At 37.4% G+C, this 12,817-nt stretch overlaps 1 protein-coding gene across 3 annotated transcripts in view; it reads left to right on the top strand.

The window, feature by feature from the left end:
- MGAT5 (alpha-1,6-mannosylglycoprotein 6-beta-N-acetylglucosaminyltransferase) overlaps positions 1-12,817 on the top strand; it is a 115,309-nt gene that overhangs the window by 78,764 nt on the left and 23,728 nt on the right. For all 3 annotated transcript variants that reach the window (XM_083841303.1, XM_083841304.1, XM_083841305.1), the window contains exons 9-11: positions 517-651; positions 6,712-6,845; positions 10,355-10,488. In XM_083841303.1, coding sequence (XP_083697429.1) covers positions 517-651; positions 6,712-6,845; positions 10,355-10,488 — 403 coding nt within the window. The remainder of the gene's footprint in view (positions 1-516; positions 652-6,711; positions 6,846-10,354; positions 10,489-12,817) is intronic.

Genomic DNA, 12,817 nt, shown 5'->3' with positions numbered 1-12,817 from the left:
TTAATCCTTTAAACAGATTACTTTTGATGTAGTTAATTGCTTATGTTAGGTCACATTGCTGCTTCACTCATCTTTGTCTTGCTTTGCCTGAGATGTTCAGCATTAGGCATAATACAGCTATTTTAAGGTTGGGAACATACACCTTTTCTGTAGCTTTCATTTTTTTTCTAACATGACAGCATCGTTTTGTAGAGAGCTCTTATATTATCAAGCTGCCAATAGAAGAAATTATTTCCAATCATTTCAAAACACTATTTTTAAACATTCAGACCGTATTATTTTTTTTTAAGTGGATGGGATTTTTAGTAAAATTAGCATTTCACTGCATATGCAGCTCTTTAATAAATGCTGAGGATCTTTATCATTTGAATGTTTTTACATGGTTACTGATTTGGAAGAGATAAAACTAAGGTTTTTTTGGAAAGGTGAGTTATTGGTATTAACTAATATTATAGCATGAATTTCAAGGTAGATCGGAAAGTCACGCTTTTCCATGTTCCTTCTTTTTCCATTTAGGATTATGAAGAAGGTTGTAGGTAACAGATCTGGCTGTCCTACCCAGGGAGATAAAGTTGTAGAACTCATTTACATTGATATTGTGGGACTCACTCAGTTTAAGAAAACCCTTGGTCCATCGTGGGTACACTACCAGTAAGTATAATACTAATTTGATCTCTAGACTGCTTTGTTGAAGAGCTTTTGTGGAATAACACACAAATTACTGAAGTGGGTACATTTACATGAATTGGAATTTATTTAAAAGTAAAAATACAGTTCTCTGTTCTCCTTAAGAATAAAGGAGCTATTACCTCTTTGCTGCATACCAAACGTAAGGCCCTCCCCAAGCACAGATGGAATACTTGTTGCAGATTGAAGTGTTTTTGATCTTAATGAATTATATTGCTGAGTCATCATCTTAGTCTTTCTTTTCTTCTTTATCCCCTCTCCCCCTCTCCCAAGTTTTGTTCTTTACATCTATTTGTAAATTAATAGATGGGCTGAAAGATTATTGAATTTTGCTGTTTAGTAGGAGCAGAACATGCGTGTTTTGCTTGTCTGTGTTTGTCTCCGTACTGGATTGATGGTTGTGGGGATTTATCTATTTAAATCTTATTTTTTAACAACGTCATATTTTCTGTCCCATCCCTAAAGATGCTGGGGGCAGAATTGTCTTCATGAGTAAGTCTAAAGAATAAACCTGCAGGTAATTGCAGTTGCTGTTGCTTCTGTAATCTATAAGCATTTTTCCGTTAGGGATGGAAGATGGTTGTCACAAGAAATTACTTGGAATGGCCTTCTTATTGTCTGCGGTTTTAGAACCAGATTTCTTTTTGTCAATATCTTTAAATGAGCAAGCCTCACACATGTTGCATTGATATATATCAGCATGAAATAAAACCAAATCTAAATTACTGACTTTGATTTTTCTAGACCTAATCAAATCAGTTGTGTTTCATGATCTGTAAAGTCCAGTAGATCCTAGCTGAGGAAAGAAATTGAAAGGTTCTCTGAAGGCAGAAGACTTGTGTTTTTTTCTACTTCAGGATTGCTAGAACATTGCATCTTTTCAGCATAATTTTAAATAAAAGTACTGTGATTAACATTGCATATTAGATTACTCTTAATCTCTTTTTTAAAGTAGAGGAGTAAACAGATACTCTGGTTTTTAGGAGCCTACTAATAAAGCTAATCCCATTTTCCACTGAGTTGGAGTTGGCTGTCTGTCTGCCAGATGTAACTGTCATTAGGCGATCACATACGGTATTGTGGTCGGGATAGAAAACCATGCTTAGGAAATTACAACCAAAAGGGAAGAAGCGTTTTAAATTTCTATTTGGCATATTCTGTAGCAAAGATGGTGGAAATACACCATGACATTGAGTTTATTAGATCAGCTCTTCAATTTTTCTTGCTTGTTTCATGAATCATTAAATCTTAAGCTGCCAATCTGTTTTTCATTGATTCCTAATTTGTAGTAATGACTGACTTTTTCTGTTTAAGGAGAGAAGAATTAAATTTCATTGTAAATACATATGTTAGGTAGTATGAGATGTTTTTTAGCTATGCTTTTGAAGAAGAAAAAAAATCGCTAGTTCTCTTCCACAGCCAGAACTGTGTATCTGGGGATTGAACAGGACCTCATCAGGTCCATACTGTTGCAGATCAGATATATTTATCTTTGTTGAGAGATTTTTGCCTAGTCTCTTAGAGAATACTCCAAAAGATGCCACAGTATTTCATACTATTAAACTTTTCTTTAAGGTATCTTTCTTGGCTTGGTTTCTTGCAACCTGCATGTTCCTGCTTATCCCCCATGGTTTCGGACAATAAATTATTTCCTCCCTCTCTCTGCCAGCTTGTAGAATATTTTATATACTGTGCTTCCTTCAATTTGCCTTCTCCCCCCTACCCCCCAGTAAATAAATAAATTCAGGCGTTTGGATCACTCCTTATAATTCAGGTTTTCATTGTGTTTGCCGGGGATCTCTGTAGTTACTTGATAATGTTCTTCAAGGTCAGTGTAGAAAACAGGGTCCGGAGCCTAGCAGAGGCTACCAGAGGAGAAGAATTAATTCATAGTTTCAAGCAAGCTATCTCCTGTTCAACGATCCTGTTGCAACCCTTTTTCTTTCAGCATCATGAGTTGCCTCATAAACTTTGTCATAATAATAATATTTTTAAGTTAAGAGAGTAAGCCTGGTATAAAAGACCATATTTACATATTCTTGTTGAATTCATTCCAGTAAAACAAGCATTATCACCTATAAAGCTGCCTCGTAGGCCTTGTTCTTCACAAACTTTGCTTCCTCGCTCATTAGTATCTAATGTCAGCAGGAATGAAAAATTTCCTTTGTCTTGAAAGAGGTGTTTTGTTTTCTGCCATATAGTTCAGCAGACGTGTGCTGGTCAGCTTAGTCTGTTTTGTGCAGACCAGACTCAAATATAAATAAAGTGTGTTTATTCACTTTGGATTGAAATAGAGAGGTAGAATTAACCTGTGCCTTCAGAAGAGTGTCTTCATAAGAGTGTGGTATGTAATCTTTGTGAGTGAACTTGAGCCCTGAGGAAGGTTTTGGCAATCTCAAATCAGGTTTCTAGGACTGGTAGCTCACAAGAACGACCTGCTGCGAGAGGTGAGTGTTTCTCAGCAGCATAAATAGCAGCTTTGTCCTTCTGAGGTCTGTAGCACCAATGACTCCTGGTAGTACGTGTTTAATCTGGGGTATAACTGTGCTGTAAATAGCAGGAATATATCGAAACAGATTTCATTTGTTGTGGGCACCTTATTGTCAAGCAGAATGCCTGGACAAGCTGCATTTTTCAGTTCTGAAGTTTGGGTATTTGAATGCAGTTTACATGCAATGATCAACATAAAAATTAGTGGCTTAATATAGATTGAGGGGTGCAGCTCATTGCTTTTCTTATCACCCGCATCCTGTGTGTAGTGCAGATGAATCTGGTATTTTTTCATTTTTCTCCAGCCTCTCTAGCAATGACTCATTCCCATATGCCGAAAATCTAAATGGCTTTATTCTTGAAACAAATGAGCATGACAGGTATCCTGAAAAATGAGCAACATTCCTGCTGTTTACATGTTTTCTAGAATACATCTGTTTTAGGACGGATATTTTCTGACTAAGTTTTTACATTTTGAATTCAAGTACTGAGGAGCCTGAAAAATACGTGTGTCTGCAGAGCTTGCTGTAGGCAGACATGAGCTTGGCTGGGCATGAGCCAAAGCAGTCTGGAGCCTGTGTATGCATGCAGGCACGTTGCTGTGCCTGAGCTCAGTGCACCTACAGAGCTTCCACACCAGAAATGGTGGGGTTTTGACCAGCTTGCTCCAAGGAAAATGTCTGCTGTCTGTCTGCAGCAACGTGCCCTTCATTTAGCAGTGCCTGCTGGCATAGGTGTTCGTTGCTGACAGTGATGGGTGCTGCTGGACAGCACTGCTCACCCAGACAAAGAGGATGTACAAGGAGAGAACAACTATAACCTCAGGTGGGAGAATGACCTGAATAAATACGTATAAATACTTCCACCAGGGCAGCCCAGTTAAGATTGTGCATATGCCCAATATTTATGGAAAAATGCTAACTTGAAAAATGGTGATAATTCTGGGTTACTTTTGTCCTTTTTTTTGTAAGCACAACATTTGTCACTTCTAATATATCAGAAGAAAGAAAACATCGATGTGGATGTTTCTATAGGCAATTTGCTACCCACCAATCCCCATTTTAGAAGAACTCATCTATGGTTTGTGGAAATCTTCTGTAGATGGGAAGAGTGCTTTCTGGCACACTCAATGTAAAATATACAGTGGTGTCACACTAGTGTGTCAAAGGACAGTGCTCTGTTCTATGGGAGTGATGTACCCCTTGTTTTTTCTCCTTTCGGTGTGAGAGAGATTTCAGACATAATTTATTTTAAATACTGTCAGCTTCAGTGAGTTACAAATACATATATAATCACTAGTTTTCAGTAGTTCCATTAGCTTCATAAAATTAGAAAAAGAAATGTTCAGTTCCTCATTTTAAAGAGGAGATATGTCTATTTCATTTTTAATTTGACATCTCGTGAGTCAACCAGCCGTGTCAATGAATAGGCAAATCGGTCTCAGACCAATTCTTTCTGCTGTGATCTTCTCTTGTCTTTCTGACTTTCTTCCTGCCCTAATACTATAAACACAGGTTTTGTTTTCCCTGCTTCATTGCTTCACTTACTTTCCATTGCATTATGTTTCCTGTACTGCTTCAGAGACCCTGTGTAAGTTGGACTTAGTGACACCATATCACTATAAATAATTGGTGCTTCCATACCTTACATCTGAATACGGGAAAACGAAAGGTAGTGAAGCACATTGAGACATTTGCACTCAATGCACTGCTCCTTACATGTATGATTTGACTAGCTCCAGTAGTGTTGCAGGTTTTCAGTAGCTTTCACCCATTTTCTCATTCCCCTGCATTCGTGTACCTGGCCAAAAGCCGTACATTTGCTAAGAATCCTGTTTTAAGGCCTGCCAAGAAGTAAGAGGGCTTTTATTACTCAGTGATTCATCAGTGCAGAAGTTGTTTTGGTCTTGCTGGAGTATTTTGTATGATGCAGAGATAATTGCTACTGTTGTAAAATATTTTCATTGAGAACAGTTGACATAAAACACTGCACAGAAACTGATCTGTCAGCTTTGTTGTTTGGTGAATCACAATGTGTTGTATATTTTGACTTTTTTGCTTGAAAGATCTCTATGAAGATTGAAAAACAAAGTAAATTTGCCCCTTTTGTACTCTGAAATACAAAGGTGGCATTTCATGTTGTTTTGTTTGGTTTTGTCTTTTGATTTTTCACAATTTAATGAATACTTCAGTGAAAAGAGTGACATAAGTATGTAAGTGTGGTTTGGGGACTAAATTTTTTCACTTTTTAATGCTGAACTATATTTGGAGCTAAGTTCTGTTACCTTTTAAAGCCAAAAACTTGATGTTTTACTGATGAGAATGTATATGGGCTTGAGGCATAGGAAATTTTTTGAAGAGTGGGAAATACAGACATTTTTAATAGTAACTTTCACCAGCTACCTCTGTTCTGTGCCACCTGTGAGGTTGTGTTTCTTTCTTAGTGACAAAGTGGGCCATGATAAGAGTTCTTCATGTCTTTACATCACAACCTAATGTGGCACATGGCCCTGCACGGCCTATATCAATCTTTTCCTCAGATTTTGTTTGTGGAGGGCTGAAGAACAGAAGGGTCAGCAGCTTTAGAGCCTTGCAACACAATTCATTTGCACTAGAGCTAACGGTCAGTGTGACCACTACAAATAAAGTTCCTGTCCAAGCCATATCAAAATTTTACAAGGCTGCATTTTGGAAACATAAATCCTTGATCCTGTATGCTAGAATATGCACCATCTTATATTGAGGGTGGGTTTTTTCAGCCTTTCATGTGCTGTGGATTCTTTTTTAAAATAACACAACTCATAATTTAAGTAGTTTTTATTTTTTCTAGGAGTTAATAGGACTTTTCAATAAAGAACCGAGTGTGAATCTCTTCTCCAGACTCTCTGTAATCCAATGCCAAGGTTTCTCTTAGTTGCAGAGCAGTTGTTGCAGACATTTGACTTTTGTATTATTTTTTCAAATGTCTCTAACAAAAAGTTTCACAAACAAACGGCCTGTCTGACTGCAAGTCTGCAAATTAAACTGTCTTCAGTGCTTCTCCAGTAGGTCTAACTGACCCAAAAGTCGGAGTCTGGAGACTAAATAGAGTTGTCTAAAGACAAAATACTATTCTGCTCTGATCATGGTATGTAGCCTTTGGCTGTTGCACTGGTTTTGCAGTAGTGGGTAAGAACATTAGGAAATAGATGAAGAATCCTCTCTTCTTCTGCCTAAATCCTACTTCAGAGCCCCAGGAATGTAGGTGACCGCAGTAGTGTTCCCATAAGCTGTACTTGGATGTTGAAGCATGAATTCATTTTCTGAGAACAAGCAAACCAAAACCAAGCTCCAGGGTTTCTATTTGAGTGTCTGAAATGTCCTTCAACTTGCTGATTGTAATGCCTTTGAAATTGAAATGTACCTTCAGTTTATAAATCATTCACAGTTGCAAATACAAACAAAGCACATCTTAATTATAACTATGTACACATGCTTATATATACATATGCTTGTGTACCTGCAGTAAGTCTTTATTTTTTTTTTTTCCTTTTAGGTGTATGCTAAGAGTTCTGGATTCCTTTGGAACTGAACCAGAGTTTAACCATGCCCACTATGCCCAGTCTAAAGGCCACAAGACACCATGGGGAAAGTGGAACCTTAATCCCCAGCAGTTCTATACGATGTTCCGTAAGTATCCCTGGGTTTATAAAGAAGTTGGGGTTTTAAAAAAGAATGCTGTTATCGAGAAGAATTTTTGTATTATTTAAAACAAGTTCATGGTTTAATAAAATGCATGTAAAAGGGCAGAATCATAAGTGTAGACTATGCAAATACTCTACCATACTGTCATACACAGGAATAAAAGCACAATAGCAATGTAAGTAATGATAGGGAACCTTTTTCTTAGTATACCTGTGGAAAGTGGTGGCTGGCATTTCCTTCAAAAAAATTTTTGTCTCAATTTTTGGAATGGATTTCTCAAGATTTTCACCGAACTTATGTTGTGAGCATTTATCCTGAGATGAACTGATTCTCACTTTTCTCCCAGCAGAGTACAAAGCTATTGAAAAACAAGTAGTAGATGTCAGTATTGTTATAAATCTTTGAGGAATCTTTAAATATTCCCCACCATCACCCCAGAAAAAGGAATTCTGTATAAATTTTATCATATTAAATGATTACAGTGACCTATTCTAGCGCTAGTCTTTGACTTTATGGATCTCAGTTCTAGAATCAAAGGATCATTCTTTTGCATGTTGTAATATTTCAAGTTTGTTATCTCTGAAAAGCACAAAAAGATTCACCGCTGTCAGCTAGCTTGAGGGTATGTGAGGCTTAGGAAAGAGGAAAGTGCATGCTGTTACTTGGAGGAGCTTCTCAGCTCAAGTCCATAAGGAAGTTCTGGGCAGTGACCAGCCTGACCTCTGAAGTTTGGTGATGGTTCCTATCTGAGGCCAAGACCAGGGACGTACGCTTTTTGTTCTGATCAGACTTTATAGTCACGTCTTTCAAACTTTCCTGCTCTTCACAGCAGAAGTATGCATACTGCTGTCTAGCTGACGCGCTTTTGAATTCGGTTGCCTTGTAAAATTCTTTGAAGAGGCATATTTTGTCTGTTAACATTTACTGTGCAAGTTTTTTCCATTCCCAGTTATGTAGAAGCAAGCAACCAAAGGCGTGGCGGGGAAATGGGACTTGGGAGTGGTTGCAGAGTTAGTGCCTGGACTTCAGCGAGCAGAGCTTGTTCCCCGTCCACATGACTTGCTAGCATTTTTTGGTTTGTCATACATGGAAAATGAGCCAAAGGCTCAATTGTGCTGTATTTAAGTAAAACAGCTATTAGGAAATTTGATTGTGAGATCCTGCTCAAGATAGCACCAAGGGTGACGGTACACTTGAGGAAAGTAGTTGCATGAATACTTGTGGTACAGCTGTGTTTACTCCTTGATCCCACTCCAAGAAATGCAGAAAAAAGTAAATCTTCCCTATAGGGAAGATCTCTGTTATCTATGGCAGTACAGACTAATGTTACATTCTATTGTTTGGAGCACGTCACTTCATAATACATTTTTGGAAGAGTGTTACTGTATGGGTATTTCAGTAGGTAATCATTTCTGGGTTTTAATACTGGACACGACTGCTGTTTTGCCTTTGCAGGGAAAGTGCTAAAGAGATTGCAAGCAAACTCGCTCTGAGGCCTGAGTGATTACAGTGCTATAGATTGTTTGAGGATTTTGTTTCTTTTTGTACTAGATGCTGAAGCATCAGCATGTTTGGATATCTGAAGTTTATTTTTGTATTTTGTCCTCTGCTGCAGAGAGAGCAGCATCTTTATTGGGTTATGATTGAAAGTGCATGTTATGAATCAGAAAAATTTTTACACCAGATTGGAACCCTGGACACCTTCCCAAGATCCCCAGACTCTATTATGTTTTGAGAACTCTGATTATAAGGGCAGAAAATTATTACTGAGCAAAAAGAAAGCCATATTCAAACCTGTGGCATATTACCAAATGCTTGAGCTTTCCAGAAGCATGAGTTTTTTTCCGTTTTTATGTTCTTTTTAAATTCTTTTATGCAAAATAGCAGCATTGGTACTTTTTAAAACTGCATGATCTTGCTTAAAAATCCATCTGAGTGCTTCCTGTCAATGATATTTAAGGCACTGAATTCCACCAGTTCTAAAACTTCAACAAAGGTTTATTTTTCAAGTGTGTACTGCCTTGCCTCTCCTTTGAATGCAGTCTCTTATCCAAAAATATAAAAGGATAGAAAAATGCCCCTTTTCAGGAATATTTGCAACATGCCATTCGCTATGCTAAATGTTAAAACGTCCTTGGGTTTAAGTGAGTGCCTAACTGTTGCTGAGACATTTTTTTGTGAAAGAAGAATAATTGTCACTTGAAAGATTAAATATAACAACAAAGGGAACCGTGTACTGCGTATGGTTTCTGTTGTGTTTTCCAATTTTCTGGGTTTGAGGAATCAAAAGTAAAGCCTCATAATGGCAATAGAATTGTTTTGTAGAACTCTGACTGTGGGTTTAGCACTGTATGTCATGTGTCTGGGGGGTCTTTTTCCTCCCTCTTTTCCTCCTTTTTTCTGCCTTTTTCCCCCTTTTCTTTGCAAAACGCACTTACTAACAAGTTGTCAACTTGAACGAACAGAATTTAAAAGGTGAGACTTGCAGAGAAGATCCAGGTTTTCATTGCAGTGCAGTTTTGTGGAGACGTGGGGCTGTGCCGCTTTTTAGACAAGGTCCAAACCCCCTACATATTGCAGTATTTTTTATACAATAGGGATGAATTATTACCTGAAGCCGTGAATATTGTAGTCCATCCATGCAATTAAATACCTTTTCACAAAACAAGCAAACAAAAACAACAACTTAGTTGTAATGAGCTCTGTGCCTTTAAAGGAGGAGAGCAGTGCCTAGTATTGCTGGATGTCAGTGCTGAAGAATGACCAACAGAGGCTAAAACTAATATAGAAAATTAAGACCAAATTTCATATCCTTTGCAATTAACACAACAGTTTTGATCATTTCGGTTGTCACTTTTCAACATTTAAACATAGATATATGTAGTGAATTAGGCAGTGAAATTTCTATTCTGATTTGCGTGGTGTGACTTTGTAGGCTAATACTTAACACAGATACGTAATAGGCAGCAAGCTGGATGGAGTATTAGCTGGGAGCTATATATATATAGTATATAGTATAGTATATAGTGGGAGCACTATAAGAGGTGAGCCCAGGAAATTCACTAAAATTTATCACATTGAGAAACATACAGCTTTGTTAACCAGCATAAATGCAGTGTTCTTTCAAATTGTTGGTGTTGCGTCTCTGGGATTGTCAAGCTCGATTCCTTCTGGTTCTCTTATCTCTAATAGTAAAGTAAAGCTGAACACACAGAGAATCATTATCATTGGCCTAGGTCCAGCTGCAGAGTTTCATTGCAGGAACTGAGCCAGAAAATAACTGCTTACTTCAGTAAGCATATGCAGCAGAACTTAAAATTAATAAGAACTCTTCTCAATAATAAAGTAAGCAAATGTATCTGTGTGAACGTAAAGAAGAGAAGTGATGGATGTGTTGTATATTATGTTCCTTATACCTACTTTTTTTTGTCAACACACTTTTGTAACGTTAATTAATACTTTAAAGTTTTTTGAATATTCTCCATTTCTTACAGCTCACACTCCAGATAACAGCTTCCTTGGATTTGTGGTAGAGCAGCATCTGAATTCCAGTGACATCAAACACATTAACGACATCAAAAGGCAAAATCAATCTCTCGTTTATGGCAAAGTGGATAATTTCTGGAAGGTGAGTTTTCCATACCTGATATGCTTGAGCAAATTTATTTTGATCAATATAACAATGCATAATTCTAAACTTAAGTATTCCTTTTCTATAAATCTGTTGGGTTCTTTTTTCTGAAGATAATCAAAGAATTCAGTTGAACAATTTGAAGTCTTTCTGATGAACAAGATTGTATCAATCTAGACTGAGATGGATCATTTGTTATTTATGCACACTTTACCAGTGTAATAAAGTTTTTATAGTCTTGATATCACAATAATTTTAGAAAATGCAGAAGCTATTACAAGTAATGTGAAATTGAAGGTGTCAGAGGCTTTGTAGACTTTAATCGTTTTCGTAAACAAATGTCTTTCAATGATTTATTTTCATATATCTACAAACAAAAATGTGCTGTATTTTGCTCTAGAAGCTGTGTTGCACTGAAAACCCTAGAAGTGTGAAATCTCATTTTATCTCCTTGTAATAATATCAGATTTGTGTTTCTTTAATACTGCAATTGCTGCAATATCTCTTCCATCTGCAGAGGAGAGCTCCAGAATAACAGCACTGAGGTTTGGTCATATTTTCACCAAGTATCATATGTTTGACTGTTAAGCTCACAGTGCCCTCTGGTTTCTGTTCACTGTCCTTTTCTGGAGCTTTTTTTTCTAGGCTCACACACCTGGGAGTGTAAATTTTATGCAGCTTTCAAAAAAAAAGGATTACTCATTAATAACAGTATTTCTTTTGACTCACCTCTGTGTGTCCATATCCCCTGTATGCCTTAAGATCTTATATTTTAAGCTTCTTGTCAATTGAAAACGGCACTCATCAGTACGTGCTGTGTCATGCATAGGACCAAATGATACAACAGTGTGAGAGCATCTGTTTCTCACATTTTCCTTCCTTTTCTCTTCCTTGGCATAAGAATGTCAATCTTACAGTTTTCTGACCCATAGGAACAACATTGTCTGGTAACTGTGACTATACAGAATATGTTCTTGAAAACTGATAGCTACAAGTGGTCCATCTGTGAGACAGCAAAAACAAGGGAAATGGGAGAATGTTAACAGGTTTTGTGCTAGGGAAAAGGTAGAGCTGAATGCTTCTTGGCTCCTCTGCTAAGAAAAATATGAACATTAGTTATGCTTGTTCAATTTCAATCTCTCAGGTTTAAATTTGGTCTTACTGCCCTAAGCTATGTAATCTGTGTTTTAAAAGGAAATTTTGCTTAGCATCGTACTAAATACTGTGGCAGTTACTCTTTTTGAGCTCATGGAATAGAATGGCTTGGTTTGTCCCCATTTGCCCTCTGTTCTTCTGCCTGCAGAATGCTGGTGCAGAGCTGGGCTCCTTTAATTCACGTCTCTTCTAGCTGAGGCTCATGTACTTTTAGTTCCTGATCTCATTATCAGTCTCTCAGGAACAGTTGCATGTAATAATCGTCTATACTTCCTGACCTGATTTGTACTGCCTATCTGTACAACAACCTGTTGAGTACTGGTTGGATTTAAGGAACAAGGTATTGGCGTAGTCACCAGCATTTGTTTTTTTCCCACTGATATATATATCTTCTTCAGTTTATTCAGCCTGCATTAATTCAGAAATACGTATTAATAGATTATGTGCCCAGAGGGAAGACTTGTGATTGTGTAGTCTGAGATTTGGTGCGACACAGAGGATATTCATGAGCTGATTAAGACAAGAATAGGACTTTTTTGGAAAAGAACATCCAATCTTGATTTTTAAATAGCACACAGTGGAAACCCCACTACTTCCTCTAGTAAATTCCTTAATTGCCTTCTCCCTCAAGACTATGCATTATTTCTACTACAGATTTCCAAACTAATTTCCAGTTTTAATAGCAGGTATAGACTTTGTCTACTGGACTGATGTTTGTTCTGTTTCCCTGTAGAAATATATAGGTTGAGGTTAAAGCAACCCATAGTCATCTTCTGAAAAGCCTGTATGTGCTGAGCCACTGAGAACTTTGTGCTTTCTAATCCTTAAGCGTTCTCGCATGTCCCTTTTCGCTGAACCTTTTCAAGATTGTTCACATTCCTCTTGAAATGTGAGTGTTGGCAAAGGGTGTGTGGGCCATAAGAGCCTTGAAGTCAGAAAGAAATACTACACGCATTATTATGCACATACCCTTTTCACCATTGGGAACTCATGTTTAGATGACTTCTCAGCCAAAACCCTTGTATCTCTTACTTTAGAATTGCTTTTTCCAAGTCAGTGCTCCATTTCTGTAAGTAATGCCTGTCTTATTTCTTCCAAGAGGTATAACTTAATATTTGGCCGTATTAAAATGCTTACTGAGTGCTTGTTACATGAAGCGCATCGTAACTGT

This window comes from Anser anser (assembly GCF_964211835.1).
Source record: "Anser anser genome assembly, chromosome: 6".
NCBI lineage: Eukaryota > Metazoa > Chordata > Aves > Anseriformes > Anatidae > Anser > Anser anser.
Note: the sequence above shows the minus strand (reverse complement) of the source record. Positions and strands in the feature narration are given on the sequence as shown.